Source organism: Diuraphis noxia, unplaced genomic scaffold (genome assembly GCF_037042655.1).
Source record: "Diuraphis noxia isolate RWA-SAM2 unplaced genomic scaffold, SU_Dnox_SAM2 contig0005, whole genome shotgun sequence".
Lineage (NCBI taxonomy): Eukaryota > Metazoa > Arthropoda > Insecta > Hemiptera > Aphididae > Diuraphis > Diuraphis noxia.
Window position 1 is genome coordinate 29,321,234 of NW_028301715.1, and position 19,616 is coordinate 29,340,849.

A 19,616-nucleotide genomic window follows, 5' to 3' on the forward strand; every position below is an offset into this window, starting at 1 on the left:
TCGCATCGAGCCATTTTATGTTTTATTACAAGTGCATAATATAAGCTTTTTATTATATATTATTATAATATATACTAATATTATCCCTATACTATTTATAATAGGTATATCTAACACAAAGATTTGAATACGTAGAAGTAATTTTAATTTACCAATAATAATTAGTGATTTCTAATAGTAGGTGACCTTTTGCATTTTATGACGAAAATCAATTCAAAATATATATTCAATGTGATTTTGAGTGATGATTATTGCAATTATTGCCGGATTCATGTTTCTGACCAGAATATTTGGCTGCGATTGCATATATTAGAGTTTAATCTTAATAATTTTTTGTTTAGCTTCCGGCCTAGAAGTATGTATTGAATTGAAAGACTCGACACATTTAACCGTATTACGTAAGTATATATATATATTCAGCATATTTACTTTTAAACTGTTTTGCCTTTTACCTGCATTGTTTAACAAACAAACTTTTGATTGCTTTTGGTTCTGTAGTCAAAAGAGGCAGAAATCTGGTGTGTGCAGATGGTGAACCGCCAAACACTTATATAAAGGTAAGTTTACTGCCGTGGTGCTATTGTTTGCTTAAATTGAATATTATATTAACTTGAGATTATTATTATACAGGTTTACTTGGTACCCGGCAAAGGAACTTGCCACAAAACCCGAGTGCGTCACAATTCTACCAACCCTCGTTTCGAAGAATCCTTCTCCGTACCACTTTCTGAGGAAGATCTGGACAAGAGAATATTGATATCCGCTTGGCACCGAGACAGATCCAAAAGGTAATACTATATATCAACATACGATATATATTATAATGCCTAATAATATACTGTTTTGAATTTAAATGTTTGAGAAATTTGCCCACGATATTTTACAAAATCCATTGTTTTACTTTATCGTAACATTATTTCAAATAAGCCCTTTTCAATTTTTAATTTATTCCGAAATTCACGATTTTAATAATTAATAATAAATATAGATATACCTACTATTACATTAACTCGAATAATTTACGCGGTCCAACGTTGAGATTACGCACACACATACGTGTTTATATTATTCACGCTATGAACAAAAGTTAAGTAAATTATTTTTAAAAGTTTTATGATTCGAGTTCCTGTTTTATTTGAAGTGTATATCAAAACTCAAGACTTGAAACATACATACAAACATACAAATACACGTGCGCGCACACATACATGTGATATGGCTTTCAGAGTGAATTTAGAAACGTCTTTCGATCGTCTCTTCAGTTTCTATTTGAGGATAATTGATTGTTATTGTTTAGCGAAACAACTATATATATATGCTTATATTAAGGCCGACGCACACTTACAGCCATTGATGTTTTATATATACAACGCAACACACCCGTCCAATCCTATTATGAACTTCTATAATAAACTTTGCAGCAGTACAAGGTATATATATTATATAGTGTACTTCCGAATCCGATACGCTTGCCGACGTTTTATCGAAGATTATCCAATTTTCGTTGTGTATTACACGCACGTTCCAATGGAATATATGTTGGTTGGAACTGTAAATTATAACCACAAGCCGTGCTTCAACTTTCGATCTGAAGTCTCAAATTACCGATACGAAGTGTCGATTGACCGATACGAAACGTGCCCGATGCCCCGATACCTACGAAATCATACTGAAAAACAGTAACCACGATCGTTCACGTATCAGTCGTAGGTTATACATAACTGCAATGTTGACAAAGATGATTAAATATTGCTAATTAGTAATTACTAATTAATATGGTTCAGATATGATAAATGGGTCAATCGAATAAACGTAAGACGAGAGATCACCTTGGAGGAATTGCACTATATAATATTATAATCCCAACCGCTGAAAAATTGTGATACGCTAAAAAGAAATACCCCGAGAAGATTTCTAAGGCAAAACGTTGTCACTCGCGCGTATTAATCTGCTACAGCAGTTATTATTATAATATTATTATAATAGTCGAATCACCATATACATAATAATAATAATAATAATATGTATGACGGTCGCATATATAATATTCGTTTCCACTACGGTGGCGGGTACCGTAGTTTAATATAATCATTTATAAATACAAAATCCTATTCACTTATAAAATTATAATGGTATACCGTTTGAACACCATTTCTATATAACACTGCAGTACCTACATAAGAGACGGCGTAATTGTTTGTGCGAACTTGACTTTACGTGCGTCGATAAAAGAAGGGTCGTGCCGTAATAATAATAATATTATAATATTCATTATTCTTCGGCATACGTGTATGTGTGTGTGTGTGTGTGTGTGCGTATATATATGTGTGCACAACAATAATATTAATAATTAATATAACTACACGGATATTACACATCACAGAGGCGTCGGTTACGTCAGATTATGAAACGGTCCCGGCGGCGGCTGAAGCGCGTCATGTCATATTTTATTATATTAATATACCAATGCTCATTGCTCAGTCGTGTGTATTTGTTGGAAAATTATATTATACCACGGTATAACTATGCATTAAACGCATAATTTTATATTGAATTATATCGATTTGGTTTGGCCACCCGGTAAACTCGATTTTGTGATTGCAGTCGAGAGACCGGAGATCGCGGTATAGATATACTGCATGGTTAAGGGGTAGGTATATAATACATGGTCATTTTCACACACACGGCGATCATTGATCGCGGCCGAAAACGCAATTAAACAATTATACCATCTGCAAGTACAGTTTTCGTGTCATTCCACCAACCTGACCCTAACGTGCTAGATCCCAAGAGACCATTTCAAAGAGCACCACCGTATATCATCATCAATATATTACAATTATATTATCATAATCCTCGCCGATGATAATTTTTTTCTCCTTCTAAATTTCAAACCGACCAGAATTTGTCCGACCATTATTCATTGGACCGCCGACGCCGAGAACGACGACATGTCCTCTGGTACGGCGAAACGTGAATGAAAATATCGACTCAGCTCCGACGAAAACGAAAAAAAAAATTATTCAGTGTTGAGTGTATGATATTAGCACGTTATGACCACCATACGAAAACGACGGCGGCGACTTACCCTCGCGCGTCACGCTGTTTATTATTATTTTTTTCCATCTTCCCCCGCGTTGGCGGTCCGATTTGCATTCACTGTACGACCTATCGTAACCACCGGCGTCGTTTCGAGGGATGCTGCCGCCGTGCCGTGTCCGGGGGTGGGTGATGGGATGGAGGTTGTGAAGTGTAAGACGGGGCTGCTGGGGGAGGTGTGGTGGCCGATCGATCCCGTGCACACCGCGAACGGCAAACGTTCAGCGGACGAAACAAGCCGAGCCAGTCGTTTCTCGTCCGTTCGGAAAGCCGCCGGTTCGTTATCGTTTTTTTAACTTTTTTTATTAGTTTTTTGAACATTTTTCTCGACGTTTCATGAAGTATACAAAATCATAACGATACTCTATTTTTATAACACGCTTACGAAATATTACAACGCATTTGTATTATACAAACTATAATATAATAATATAGACGGCGTCATCTTCCATACTCGCGACGACATCTCGACTTTACACGAACACATTATTTTATTCATATAATACCGTTTATTTGTTTTACACAGGAGAAGCGAATTCCTGGGCTACATGTCGTTTGCAGTGAAAAACGTACTCAAAAAAGTAAGTCATTGCGTGTATACATAATATTAATGTAGTTATTGTGCAATAATATTATATTTTAAACATTGAACGGGATCGTGCAGACAAAAATGCGACGGAACATCGCGACGATATAAAGATCACGTATTAGTGTTTTTATATAATATTAAATTTGTTTGGCGGCGAATCTATCACAAAATTATCGTGTCGCTAATTATTAAATTTTCGATTAAAACGGAACAATAGATACTGCTATATAAATCGCGAGTAAATGCGCTATTTGACGAAGCTCTTCAAGTGTCGAGAGCCCATTGAAATGTATATAGCCCTTCTTTTTATAATGTGACACTTCCAATATGAGATATACATATAAAAATAATAATAATACTAACTACAGTGAACGATGATGAGAGTATTTAAAACGTTTGACCCAATTATAAATATTTTTAGTGATTTATCGTTGCCGCTAGTTATATAAACAAATAATTTAAATAACTTATTCTGATTGACTGTTTTTTCTTCTTCAGGAAATAAACGGTACGTTCAAACTCGTACCACAAAGTCCTGGGCGAATGCCACCGCACTCGACTCCGGCTCATCGACCACAAGGTCAGTATATCATATTTTACAATATATAGCAAATACCTAAATACCTATATGTCTCGAGTTCCTGTTCTACTGAATATTATTTAACCGTATTTTGCTTTTTAGACCTTACCGTGGTTAAGACCGTACACTGCAGTACTGATGACGATGAAGAAGACATCATGATTGATGACGAAACTACACCCAGTAACCATTCAGGTGAGTGGTCTGTTATGTGGACATATGAATGACGTAAAAACGTCAATAATCGTAGTGTGAAAAATTAATCGTTGTTTTTGTTTTTTTTTAGTCTCCGTCAAGGTAAAATCTAGTCAGAAGCCAAAAAAAGACACACTGATCACTAAAACGGGTAAGTTTGCCCTATATAGTAAACTTATTTCACAACTTATTGTTGACCGGTCTGTGTTCTAATTTGCGTAATGCGTTCAATATTATTCACAGCACCTTAAACTGTTTCTCTCACGCGATCGGGTTTATAACAATAACTCGAACGACATGTAATTTGCATGTTCATCTATATAAGTTATGGGGCATTTATTTTAAGTTAACATGTATTTCAATTCATTTGATAATGATAAACATTAATTACATAAAACAGTCGAAGATTTCTCACATTCGTTTTAGACGCGTGCTTCGACTAATCGATTATAAGTAATTATGTATTAGTAATTATATTTTTATACATTTTTCAGGCAATGAAGAAAACAAATTCTTGCAATATCTGGAGTTGGACCCACCGCTGTCGTCCAATAAGGATGGCAAAAGCGGCAGAACTCCTTTCACGATTACCAAACGGTTGTCGAAACCCTCGGGATCCAGTTTTGGATTTTCCATAGCGTGGACACACCCCCCGAGGTAAGAACATGCGCGAACTAATAAGTCATTTTTTCAGTAACAACACCGGATATTTGCCAAAATAAATTACATTTCTTTTTTCTCGTGTGTAGGGTGGAAAGAGTGGAGTGCGGTTTGCCTGCGGACCAAGCGGATCTGAAGCCTGGAGATTATGTAGTGTTTATCAATAAAACTAACGTAGTGATGATGGCTGAAGACGACGTCATGGAATTGATTAAGTAAGTTTATTTTTGTTCATCCGGTGATTTATTTTTACGATAGGTACCTGAACCTAACAGTTCTAGAATGAGAAATGAGGGAAATCAGAGTCAAGGATCTTATTTTTTTTTATTTACATACTTACAATCGTCCTAATATAATAGCATGAGACTTAACTAACAGTTAAACTAAAGCTGCTATAGTTTGTACATTTTATAAAAGTACTTTATTTCTCTTGAATTTAATGCAAATTATAAAACAATTTATATATATTAAAAATTTAAAAATAACGAAATCTCTAGAAGTTTAATATAATAAATATGAAGATCAAATTATTATTATTTTAAGGTTATTTGAAACTGTATTTTTTCTCTGTACATGTCCCGTAACGGTAAGTACCTATACACGCATACAATTCAGAACTTAATTGAATACTAGGTTCTCCTTTTAAAGACAAACGACATAAGTTAATTTTGAAAACCTTTGTTAAAATATACAACTAACAACTAACGTTTAATTAAAATTACAACCTTGTTATAATGCGATTAATTTTAATAACCTAAATTACTTATGGTGGGATAATCTTTCTCTTAAGTCCTGTTAAATTACAACAATAAAACGTCACAGAAATGGGAAAAATCTTGCATCTCTTACGTTTGGAACGAAAAGCGAATTAAGTCACAGTGATTATACACACTATATAAACACTAAAAACAATTTAATATAATATGAATAAAATCAGTAATCATTATAATAAATTAGATAAAAAATTGATTTCTCCGTCAATCTACATAGCCACATAGGTATTTAATGAATAATGATACACATAATATATAATATTATATACGTAGAGTGATGCTTTGAATAACGTTTAACACAAAATGTATTTATTTTTTCCCCACAAGAGATTACTTTAAACGTTTGAAACAATCACTTAAGTTTTTAGCTATCCATCAAACACGATAATGTTAAATTTATTGTCGATGTACTTTGTCTCATATTATTCAATGTGTATAACCTATAGTGCGTGTTTGCCGCGACAGTAATAAATTGTGGCATTATTCGGGATAAAATAAAAAAATGGTGGCATACGTTCTACATTATTTTGGTGTGTAAAGAATTTCTAAAGACTCGTACATGTAGTATGACAGAGATCTTTTGACTTTTCCGCAACAAGTGTATAGAAAACACCATTATTCAACTTTCAGCATATCGCGATGTCTGCTTGTTTCAAAGAATAAAACCGTTTGTTTTCGAGCCCATAAAAAATAAAAATTATACACGTACACCAAAAGAACACGAAAATCGCTCGTACAATAATATCCGACGTCCTGATCAGTGGCGGTTTTTAAACACTAAGTAAAAATATGGAGATATAGATTTTTATACATATACTTATAATAATTGTTGATCGATCTCGTCTGTTGATTTAGGTAGTGAATTCCTACACTGCATGCGTGCTTTAAAATATCTGTAGTTTATTTTTTTTTATAAATTCAGGCAGATTTTATTGAAAATGTAAATAATATAAGTAATGGTTGATATAACTATTATTACGAAAAGTACCTACATATTTTCATCATTGGAGAAATATAGGTCACTCGCCCGAATGAATTGTATCCCCACCGGCATATATAGTGACCTATATATCTACCTTATATACTTTATCTTTAATTCGTATAAGATTATATTACGTTTTATTGATATTATTCGATTAATAAAGTAATCTACTATACTATAAAACCTTTTCGACTTCTTTTGTATAAGGAGACTGAAGAGTGTGTTTCACGCTTTTCAGCGACATTAATTATAAGTTCGAAGTAAAAATATATCGAATTAGATATTTTATCAAAACTTCTATAATATGAAATAAGTTATTTATTGTATTATGTTTTTATTTTGTACTCGTAAATTATTAGCATAGAAACTTGTTGTGATCACCGTGTGTGTGTTTTTCCTTACCTCGTATTATTATTATTGTAAAGTGTGTTTCAAACTATTTTCTCAAAATCGATCTTATAACTAGGTAAATATTATTAAAGAAAATAGATATATACGTGAGCACTTAGAGCGCTTCTAAATTTTATCAACAAACGAATTTAAAAACAATTTATCTGAAAAATTCATTATTATACTCATATTTTAAATTCGTTTTTTATTTGACATCCATGAGTAAAATCTAAATATAAATTGAACACAACGATGTAAATATTATTATATAATTTAAATTTGGCGCTATGAATTTATTTTTATTATATTTTATCACAATCCTCGCACAGCGGTTACATTTCAAACAGATAAACTGGACAGTTGTAGTAGATTTCAATGTTGTACACTAGTATACTAAAAAATATTTATGTTTTTGAAATGAATAATATTATCAATATTGTACGATTGAGAACCGTTTACCTTCTTAGCAACACGATTGAGAACGATTGGCGGCAGATCAAAGAAACAATATTTTGTACCTTAAAATCAAACGATTGAGAACGATTTTTCGAGCGACGTTGTCATTTATTTTAAATTTTAGTAATAATTTTTAGGGCTGGGATTTTGATCCAAGGGCATATTTTTTTTGGTGTTTTGAAATGTTACTGATTAAAACTGATTTTTTTTTTTGCATTTCTTGACAAAATTCACCTTAAATTTGTTTATAAAGTGAACAAACATTTTTGCGATTAACAAAAGACTTTCGGCATGTTTGATTTGGATTTTGGATTTTTTTTAATTTTTAATCTTAAACTGACAAATATAAATATAAATATTAATTTTTTTTAATTTTAATCTTAAAAAATGCCTTAAGCTGACAAATAAGTGATAAATGTATTGATTTTACAATGATGTGTGTGTGTTATATTTTATATTTTTAATTATTGTGGCAACGTCGCATAAAAGTTAGTGGGTAAAAACGTTCTCACTCGTGTTATTAAAAAAGGTACGGCGGATAAGGACCATTCTCAATCGTGTTCTAGCCAATATTATATAGGTGAACAATTTTAGACCAATCGGGAGAGGAAATAATTGGTTAGAAAATATGATATGAGCACCCATATACTTGGATCCTCAAATAAAAATAAACCTCTGTACCTATGTGGAAATTCGTATCGTTTGTGAGCTACAATTTAAACAGATTTGTACTCACCATGTCAATTGATAGTGTATTACTATAATATTATAATTTTATCATAAATATTAAAATATTCATGTTTTCGGGTAAATATTTATCGTGTGTAGGAGCTGGTTTATCTGAGTAAATGAACTATTATTCACATACCGGAATGACGAGGAGTTGTACTAATTATTATTGTACTCTTCGGGTCATGAATACAATTTTAAATTTATTAACATGCGATACCCTGCTAGTCGATGTCGACGATAATTTTATTTGATTAAGTGTAAATGATGTAACGAACCTACAAACCCCTATATTTTCAAAAATCTTAGAGCACCTAAATGACTTATATACTATACGTTTAAAATCGCCCTGTGCCTTTTAAAACAAAATAAGCCAGTATTTATGTACAAGTTATTAATGATCGCAGATAAAAAGTCTTATACAGTTGTAGTAGTTATACGCAAGCCAACTTTTCAATTTAGACACGAATTTACTTGAATTAACTAATTCGTTTTAACAAACGTTTTCTTAATTACCAATGGAAAGTTACATTTCACAAATATTGCATACGATGAAATTTCCAAATACATTTATATATATCACATAGGATATAAAACGTCATAATTTTCCTTTCGTCGTCACTATTCATATAAATTTTCCGGAGTATTTGTTTTTGATCTCTCCATTTTTTCTTCAACTTTATTCAAACAAGACCCGTTTAAATAATAAATGAGTAAATGTACAAATAAGTTAAATATTTATGTAAAATTATTCATGTTTCAGTATTAATCGAATTTGCGCCATGATGTACATGTGCAGGAAAAAGCCCGTTTAAATTAATAATGAAATAAAACAGCCTCGACCGCGTTAAGTTATCTCAAACGCTGTGATAAATTTTTATATATTTTTTCTAGTTTAAATTATGATAAATTTTAGTTTGTGTAGACAGAGCAATACATTTAAAGAAATGAAGTAAAATTGTCAACGAAGAGATGTACTTTGATTACATTTATGCTGGATATTCATCATATTTAAGTACCAATTATGTTTTCTACTGCGTGGATGAAAACAGTTGCTTTGATAAAAAATCGTTTGAAAATTGAGTAAAAATGATAATAAATGTGCATTAGGAAAAAAAAGTAAAAAATAATTAATTCAATGTAGAAATAGTACCTACCTATGCTTTTAAAAACCATTAATTATAACAATAGATATTATTTTATAATATCTCAAAAACCAAGTAAATAAATAATAATAACAACATGTCATGAATCATGATATTAAAAAATATGATAATAATGGTGCGATTATTTTATTTTCTTTTTCAATAACAGATCGTGTGGAAATCAGCTTTCTTTGGAAGTGTACAACAAAACGACGACGACCAACCGGAGGAAGAATCAACCACCTCCGAGATCTGCGTCCACTCCTGGCGTACTCAGCCTGGCAGCTGCGGCGGTCAGCCAAAGCGACACGACAGTTTCTCTGCAAGAGCCGCCCAGAAGACGATTTCACATACCTCAAGTGACGTTCACGTCCGAGGTAGGTTCGGGCGTTGTCGTGTGATTTCGTTTTGCAATATATTATTTATATGTTGTTTTGATGCTTTAAACCGTTTACTATTTTTTATTTTTTGTAAATTATATTTATTTGTTTGTAAATAGCTAGGTTCCTTTTATTATTATTATTTTGTTTTTCGTCTTCAACGTGTTCAAGCGTTTGTTATCGTCATTATCATAATATTATTACAACAACAACTACTACTATTATCATTATTATTTATAATAATTATTTTTTTATGCATACGCGATGCAAAACAATGAAAAATCGACGTGTTTTTTGAACCATCTAAGCCAGTATTATACTATATTATACCTACTTACCTATACGCAGATGCCAGTATACCAAAGTAACAAAAAAAACTGATTGGGAGATCTTTTCTAGTTATAAAAATATTTAATAATTCTTCCCCAATCGGTTTTAGACATAGGGTCTATTTAACTATAATTACAACATTATAATATGATACCGAGTGACCAGTATTTTTGCATTATCATCATTTTTATTTATTTTTGTAGACAACAGTACATACCTGCATAATATTGTTTTATGTTTGTTCTCGTTTATGTTTGTATTATTTTATACATTATTATTTTTATTTGATTGTTGCATGCGGCCGATGCTCGTCGTTATTTGTTCCTCTCGTTCGTTATAAGTGTGTTTTTCTTTTTTTTTTATGAAAAAATATTCACGAACAACTTTTTAGTATTATTATTATTGCTATTATTATTTCTATTATTATTATTATTATTATTATTATTTATTTTGTATTTTTTTTTTGTGTATATAAACGCGTTTAGTTATTTTTTTGTTCCGAAGATGTGTTGTTTTAATTCTATTAATGATTTATACCTAAGAGTATCGGGTAAACATTTTTATCCATGCCATTTCTCCTTGTTGATGTATATCCTTGTTAATGTAGATTTAACTACATACATAGTTAAATAGTTAAATTATTATTTTTATCGCTGACAATAATTGTCTACAGAAAAAGGGTACGTAACATTCGTCCATCTAGGTTCATGAAAAACATATTAAAATTAAACATTTTATCGATAAATATATTGCTCAAAATGAAGAGATAATTTATTTTATCATTTTATTATTCTCTATTACTTGTTTTGAGTTTAAAGCAATTCATATTAAGTATTATATTGAATATTACATTTAGAAAGTGAATATGAATGGATCAAAATTTAATATTTATGCTATCATTAATATTCCTATAGTAAATAATATATAAGCTGGAAAAATAAAATAAAAAGTCCAAAATTAATATTCATTTGGGATTTCTATTATTTCAGGATTTTCAGGTTTTTGAGTATGCATTATTATTATTATTATAAGGCCCGTGTCCCAGCCACTTTACCAACTCGAAACGCTAATAACTTTTTATGTAATGTAGATTTATTTTAAATGGTAGGTTAAAAAGCATTGACCTCGATAACGTAGCACAGCAAAAAATTGTCTAGGATTTTTGTAATGTTGGATTCGAATTCCGAAGTAGGGACACAGTCTTATATTACAATAAATGAATAAAACATTCTTCGATTTTTATAAAAATAAAACAGTTATTAAAAGGCTTCGCCTATTCTAATTAATAATAATTTTCAGATGTTAATGATTTTCAGAAATAATTCGAAATTATATGGACAATAATTATCAAAATAAATAAGCACTCATATTATAGGTTAAATATATAGATTATACACATAGGTATGAGTAATGTAGTATTTTAATATTTTATGATTTATAACTAAATACAACAAGATCTATATCATTATTCTCTGTGTACAAAATAGAGAGCCTGCTCAAACTCTAGAACTACGGTTAGGTTGAATGAATTGTTCTTGTCTTCCTAGAATTTTTGGTGCCATAAAAGTCGATAAAATAAGACAGTTGTATATTGCGTAATGAAATTATAAACTTCTCCGATATATAATATTATAGTCGACGAAACTTTTTATTTTTGAAATATATAAAATGTCGATTTAAAATATGAAGAGATTTCGAGATAGTTTATACTTACTTTAATACTTTATACGATATTTTACCATTCCTAATCATTGGATAGTACGTTTCTTTTTGAAGCATTCTTTTTCAAATTCAGTTAGTATACCTAATATAATATTTACTAAGTTTATATTTGATACTAATGATCTGATTTTTTTTTTACATATTTTAATTTTAACGCATATATAGTGTCAATATTATTACGATGGGTGAACAAAGAAGGGATATTTATATCAAGACTAATATCGGAGTAAAGTTATTTAAGTTGAGTTAGAATGGAAAATTAAATCTAAAGTCAACTGCGTGTGACAAAAATGTATAAACGTGTGATTCAAGACGCAAATGATTATTAGCGAGATGAGGATGCCTACGAAATAGATCTTTAATATAATGTATTAGATAGTAAAAAAAGAGAAGTTTATTATAAAAAAACCCGTCTGATTGATCTACTAGGATGATGTTTATTGTGAGTAGTGGACTTATGGTAGACGTACAGGTTACGGGATAGGCTTGAATGTTTTCCGCTAATCTTGAAACTGAGAGCTCTTTTACGGCTTTATTTAGATTATTTTAAACGTTTTTGAGGTGATTAGTGATTATAATTATCCACAATGTATATTTCTACGTAGCGTAATCACCGCAGTGTAATTTTATTATGTGGCTGTTTATTTAACGTGGACTAAAGAGTTCTGTAAGTGGTGTTTTCAGGAATTTATAATAAATATTTAAATTTTAGTTTGGAAGATGGCATACAATTTTTTTATATTGGATGTGCGTTCTCATTAATAGCCGTCTTCTATATATCATATCAGTAAAACAACATAATATTTTCATCTACAGCATTGAGCTGTGATTTAATAAAGAGTGATTATTAGATTTTCAACTCTGTGTATATTCAAGGTTTGATAAAAACGCGGATTTTCCGGGTCAATTGTTTCGTGTAGCAATTATCGTGTATAGCTTTACCTACGCTTCATTATACACGTGATAAATTATAATTATTGCGAATTCGCCGTTTAAACATAATATTAAATCGTGTACAGCGTTTCCGCGATATAATTAAACCAGCCATTAATTATTTTCAGTAACATAACAAACAAAATAATACTATGCATATATTATTATTATTATTATTATTACTTAATAAAACGTTATCTAGAGAAGTGTCCGTGGAGACCAGAGTTGAAGCGAGATTTCAAAGTTTCAGACCTTACCTCAAACTTCAGCGACTTGCCCCACTCGTAGAAATTAAATATAGATTAGCTGGCCATTATACGGCGCCACACATATGCAAAACACAATACACTGTTTTGAATAAAAATTATTCTCCAGTGGTTTTGGCACTGACGTATTATAATATATTCTAACTTGTATTTTCGTCGATGCTTCTCCTTCAAGAACACGTCCATGAATCTATCATTATAATAAATCGCCTAAATTGTTGTCAAAACTTCGTGATAAAAGCCAACCATTTAGTAATGATAGTAATGTTTTATTTATTTGTAGACACGAACATCATTATACACTATACAGTTATAGAACGATGGGATATATGTAGATAATAATTGCAATTGTTTTAAGCACACACGTAATTTTTTTTTATAATTGTTATTTTGACAAATTTGTACAACAATTAATTACATTTAAAAATGTATGATAAACACGCATATTATTATAATATTGTTATCAGCGAATAACATAAGTAAATAATACTAAATATTGAATCATTACCCCCATTAACGATGTATAAACAAATTTGAAAAAAAAAACTCAATATAATAATCTTATATAGGTATGACCGTTCAGGAACTTTTAATAATACTAAACCATTTACAGCAATATTTTTTCCTAGATTTTGAAATCTTGTAAGCATAATAATTTATAGTTATGGTTAAGAACAATTGAATAATTAAAGAATATATATATATATATTTCAATATCGTTGAATGATTAGTATAATAATGTCTGATAACAAATTTTAAATTTGCCATAAACACAATTTACATAATAGTTAATTTTTGATTAATCAGATAAAATTAATTCGAAACCCGGAAACGCGTTATTCAAATTTTAATTGCTTTTTTTAATCTGTACATAAAAAAACATGTAAACAAGTTACATTACACCATTATTGCAATAATATCATGATCCATAATTCCTTGTCAGATTAGAAACACTACAGTAATTATTATTGTCAATTGCGATAAGATTTTAATGTTCTAAAAATATATGCGACCAAAAACGTTAAAACACGCCATCATACCCGTTATTTATACAAATACAAATTGTAATGCATTTTTTATGTAAATGCAATGACCTACGATCATTTTGTTTTATAAATAAAAAACAAACCCGATTAACAATGTTAACAAAAAAATTAACAAGCATCATCTCGGCAAATGTGACAAATTGCTGTTTGGAAATGTTTTTTTCTGGCACGTGTAACTCTAAATCGTTGTACAAAACAATATTTTCGAGAAAAAAAATTATATTTTTTACTATCCATATTATTTTATCGTTATTAATTTTCGAACAAGAGCGTTCATTTTTTTTATTTCATATTTCCAAGCAAAATGTATTTCCGATAATCTATTTAAAAATGTAATTTCGGACGACTATAGTTTAGTTTTTACATTATTCTATATTTAAAGCTAATATGAACTCGGAGTGAAGTGGTGCAGAGTACGTAAATCCCCCCCCCCCTCATAACAAAATGCAATCGGTCCGACACTATAATACGTAGGCACATTACAGAACGGAACAGCTCCCACTTGACGTTCGCGTAGGACTTTATGACTTATTGTGATGGGATTGTTAAAGTACATTTAATGTATAAACCCCACAGCCGATCTAAAAAGTCTGAACGCGGAACGCCGCGGGGCGTATTGTATAACACTCGTCGTTCAGTCGATCACAAGAATTTTATGACTCTTATTTAAAAATCAACGACTTGACGATCATTCGGAAAGGCCCTACGGCGTAACTACTAAAAAAAGAAAGACGGCGAGGATAAAAAAAAATATATGTATGTATATAATGTAAACTATTTTAACGCTAATCATATTATGTTAAATAATCGTGTTAGGAAATCGTTTTAGCGAGAGGGCGCAAAAATATGTACTTACCCAAGTAAATGAAAGGAAGGCAGAAAAATGGTTAAAATTTAAATAAAAGCAAAAACTGTCCTGGGCCAACATTTTATAATAATATGAATATTTTAATAACTCGGTATAATTGCATACACTTGAAATGTCCACCATTTTTGTGGCCGTGAAATGTTAATACCTTACTTAACCTATTAGACAGTTTTATTTTAAATTTCTCCGTTTGAATTTTAAATATGCAAATGATAAAGATAAACAAGTACTATATAGACAAATTTTACATAATTTTAAATTTTAAATGTCGTAAAAAAAGATTCAGAGTTAAAATTCATCTTGGATCGACTCTCGTAGAGTAGTTCTCGGTCACAGTTTAAAAATCAACAAATTATAATATTTATTTTACATTATGCATATTATATGCAATAGGTCGGTCTTGTCTTTCGTATGACAATTAAATAAACTCATGCCTAGGATGATCGTATTAATGTCTTATATTAGGTGATGTTTTATTCATAAATATTAATTTTTTAAATTTTAATATGAAATAATTATTTTTTTTTAACCTTTGATATCGCTCATTCACTTTTACAACAATATAGAATATACTTAAGAATTTTTCTCGTGTATCGAAATAATCACTAATCAGTATAATAGGTGTATTATGCACTTGGTTGCCACTCATCATTTTACATTATTTGAATTTTGAAACTCGGAAACTGTTGTTTGTTAGACCAAGAAGTTTGGGTATTTGTTTAACTATCATAACTTTAAAATATGATTTACCAGAGGTCGCTAATAAATCTTTCAAGTCCTATCGGTCAAATAGTGACTATATTTATCAGGCTGTCTTTGTTTTATGAAAAAAAATAAATATTTTTACGAATAATTATCTCATTTATAAATTTATGATTTATGTATTTATTTATAAAAAGTCATTTTTTTTTTGCCTGCGAAAATCTTATAAGTTTATGATCATAATAAAAATAGTCTTTGCGGCGTTAGACAATCTAATTGTAATTAATTATGTTATTGTGGTGTAAAAAGAAATTGCGTTGACGTTGATTAAAATATATCGTAACGCTTTTGTTATAAGAACCTATCCGGCGATATGGACTCGCAACTGAGGTGGATTCATCAACTTCTCACGGCCGAGCAACAGTTTGTGTTATGTTTACAATTCGGTATCGGGAGGTATCTGTTGCCGTTGGCCGAACGCAAAGACGTGCTCAAGCCCAAAGAACACGCGGCGCTATTTCAAAACGTTCAAGAGGTATGCTATTAATTATTATAACGTTTTTTATATTTTTTATATTTTTAATTATATGATTACCATGATTTACCCTCGATGATTATATAGAACGGATTCTTAAACATTTTTCGTTATATATATTTTGTATCTGTCACGAACCAAACTATTCAAAATGATAAATCGGTAAAGGGTATAGACTTTCAGGGCTATTTTTTATCTGTTTTTTTCGTTTTATTGAAATTATGATTTTTAAAGACAAATAGGTTTACAAAATATTTTTATACCTATATAAATATTAAATTTTTTTTATCCTAACAATCTCAAAAAAAAAAAAACATTTTCTATTATCATAAATTGTATATGCCAGACATAAAACACAACCAGCCGAATTCTTAAATCTCAATTTGCCTCCACCTATGGATAAAATCTCTCCGAATAAAATACTCGAATCGCCTTACTCTGCTACAGTTGTGTACCTTGCATTCGAACGCATTATAAATATTTCACCGATTAGCCAATATTCATTCGATATGGCAAGGAACGGCACCACAAGTCAACGTTTTATACATTTAAAGTATTTTACGAACATAATATTTATATTACCTATTACATCAAATATGATATATGAAATAACAACAACTATTACAACGATATCGCATCGTTCATTAAAATGGGTATTATTACCGATGACATGAGCTCCCCCGGGAATCCCTGGACACCGCACTTCCGGGAATGCACACGATTATGTTATAATAATTGTCTGTGTTTAATTGTCGTCCCGCAGCTGCTGCGCACCACCGAAGACACCCTGGAGCGTATAATCGATAACGACTGGAAAATGTTGGCGCAGAACACGTGCAAGGCGTACGTGAAGAAAATCGATCAGATCAACGGAGCCTATTACAAATACTGCAAGGGCATCATTCACGCGGATTGCGTGCTCGTGGAAAAAATACGAAATTCCAGTTTTTTGGAACTGATCAAAGACCCGCCCATACCCGACCGTAGACCGGATTTGATCACGTTCATCCACAAGCCACTGGAGGTAAGTATCTGCATACACAAATACATATGTCATGTATCATTGGTCAAAGATGATCTATAATATTTATTGCATCGATTTTTCACAGTGTAACGATTAGCGTTTTTTGTGAAATGTCGTGTTTAAAACGCCAAATTCGTAAATTACGATGTACCTATAAAACTTACATTCATATAAAGCCGGTAGCACAGTTTAAATTTTACTAACATATTGTATAATTTAAAACTAGCTAGTATTATATACAATTATCATACATAATATTATGTATTTTACATTGATTGTTGTATTTTGTCTATGCTTTAGCAAATCTTTTGTCAATAATTATACTTACCTGCCCGTTTATATCGTAATATATAAATTCTTGGCTATCATATACTATAATACATATTAAATACTACATGATGTGAAATAGTTTTAGGCTATACATATATTACTCAACGTCACAATATTACATATTCTTTGTTTTGTGTCATATGGTTTTCAGCATTACAGAAACGTATTGAAATGTATGCAACTCATTCAAATCAATACCGAACACGACGACGAAGGTTTTGAAGCGTTGTCACATATAGTCCACGAAATGCAGGTAATATTCGAATAAATAATTGATAATAATATTATTATTTACCGCTGAAAATATATTTGAAATTCATAAAAAAAAAAATTAATACGAAGTAAACTCACATAACTACGATACCTATATTTAAGAGTGTAGAAGTCGTAAAGACATATTGTCAGACAAACGTATTGGACTAGACTAAGTTAAAAAATATATAAAAATTATTATACTAATATTACGTTTGCCATTAATTTACCAACAGTATCATTGACAAAAATCTGAATTGACAATTGATGAACAACTTATTCTGATTAGTCTGTGTCATCGTTTTGTTTTAATATATAAATAAGAGTCGAGTATGCATAATAAAAATTGAAGAGCTCTATCTTTTTATACCCTTTCCACCAATTTGAACACTGATCATTTAAATGTTAATTAAAAATTGTCTTGAAATTTCTGGTGGAGCTGCAGCCCCCAGTCCTTCTAACTGGCAACGCTACTGGTGTAGGTATTTACATCGAGGTTAAAATATTAAAAAAAAAAACAAATATTAATTACATATATAATATTATGTAATCCGATACCTGCTTTAAACGCCATAACAATAATATTGTACAATGATAATATTGATTTTACCTATCTAGACGACATATCGGTTCATAACTGTGGAATCCGGTCTGATGGAACCGGAAGTGGACGGGAAGCCTTTACTGTCGCTCAACGATTTAGAAGCCCGTTTGGTATTCACTAGGTGCAAGGTCAGTATACCACAGTTATGACGACGACATTAAATTATCGTCACATTGTCGCAATAAATTGTAGTGCGGGGTTTTAATGTAAAATATCGATTTTCCTTATCTATAACAATAACAATTGTTTCGATGTTTGGCAGCCGTTTACGTTGAACACGCCGGACCGCCACTGGATATTTGCTGGTGACCTGAGCCGCGTTGAAGGACGGTCCGTCAGGTCGTACTGGGCGCTGTTGTTCTCCGACATTTTGTTGTTCACCAAAGTCAGCAGGGATCGCGTGTTATTTGTAACCGACGAACCCTTGCCGCTGTCCTCGATTGCTCAAACACAGTTCTCCGTCAAGAAAAAAGGTAAGTACCAAACGTCCTATCATAGTGAATGCGAGCCGCAAGTAAGTAGGTTTTATTCAAAAAAAAAATTTTAAATCAAATTATCAAATAAATACACTCGAACTGTCTATGACCGCAATACAAATAATATGCAACTTAATGCCAGGGAAGGGCCAGATACTAATTAGTATATGGCTTATATATTTTATACTTTCAGATGAAGGAAACATTTAACATTTCCAAAAGATATTTTTTTACACTTTAATTAGAAGTATAATATACCTACACAAATAATAATATAATTTAAATTTAAACTATATAGTACTGCAATCTATGATGTCAGGCGCAGATTGGTTTATTTTTAATGAGATTAAAGGTTATATGAAGACAATTATTTAGGTATGCATTAATAAAGTCTGTATTTATAATTTATATTCTATATCAGCTATTGTAGAGGCTTACTCATCGCCATTATCTGAGTAAAATTGGTTGGATTAGAACTTAGAAACGATATGATTTTTCATCCCACAATTTCATCAGTAATTTACATTGTATACTGCAAACTATATGTATA

The 19,616-nt window shown here is 30.9% G+C and overlaps 1 protein-coding gene across 6 annotated transcripts in view; it reads left to right on the top strand.

Moving 5' to 3' along the window:
* Positions 1-19,616, top strand: part of PsGEF (Protostome-specific GEF) — a 54,988-nt gene that overhangs the window by 20,303 nt on the left and 15,069 nt on the right. For all 6 annotated transcript variants that reach the window (XR_016192225.1, XM_089229931.1, XM_089229932.1 and 3 more), the window contains exons 5-19: positions 342-398; positions 499-557; positions 631-788; positions 3,626-3,680; positions 4,187-4,268; positions 4,371-4,463; positions 4,555-4,614; positions 4,958-5,120; positions 5,213-5,338; positions 9,768-9,975; positions 16,204-16,380; positions 17,144-17,404; positions 17,886-17,987; positions 18,605-18,718; positions 18,853-19,063. Coding sequence is in view for 5 of the 6 variants with exons in the window: in XM_089229931.1 (XP_089086057.1) it covers positions 342-398; positions 499-557; positions 631-788; positions 3,626-3,680; positions 4,187-4,268; positions 4,371-4,463; positions 4,555-4,614; positions 4,958-5,120; positions 5,213-5,338; positions 9,768-9,975; positions 16,204-16,380; positions 17,144-17,404; positions 17,886-17,987; positions 18,605-18,718; positions 18,853-19,063 (1,926 nt within the window). In the remaining variant the exon portion in view is untranslated. The remainder of the gene's footprint in view (positions 1-341; positions 399-498; positions 558-630; positions 789-3,625; positions 3,681-4,186; positions 4,269-4,370; positions 4,464-4,554; positions 4,615-4,957; positions 5,121-5,212; positions 5,339-9,767; positions 9,976-16,203; positions 16,381-17,143; positions 17,405-17,885; positions 17,988-18,604; positions 18,719-18,852; positions 19,064-19,616) is intronic.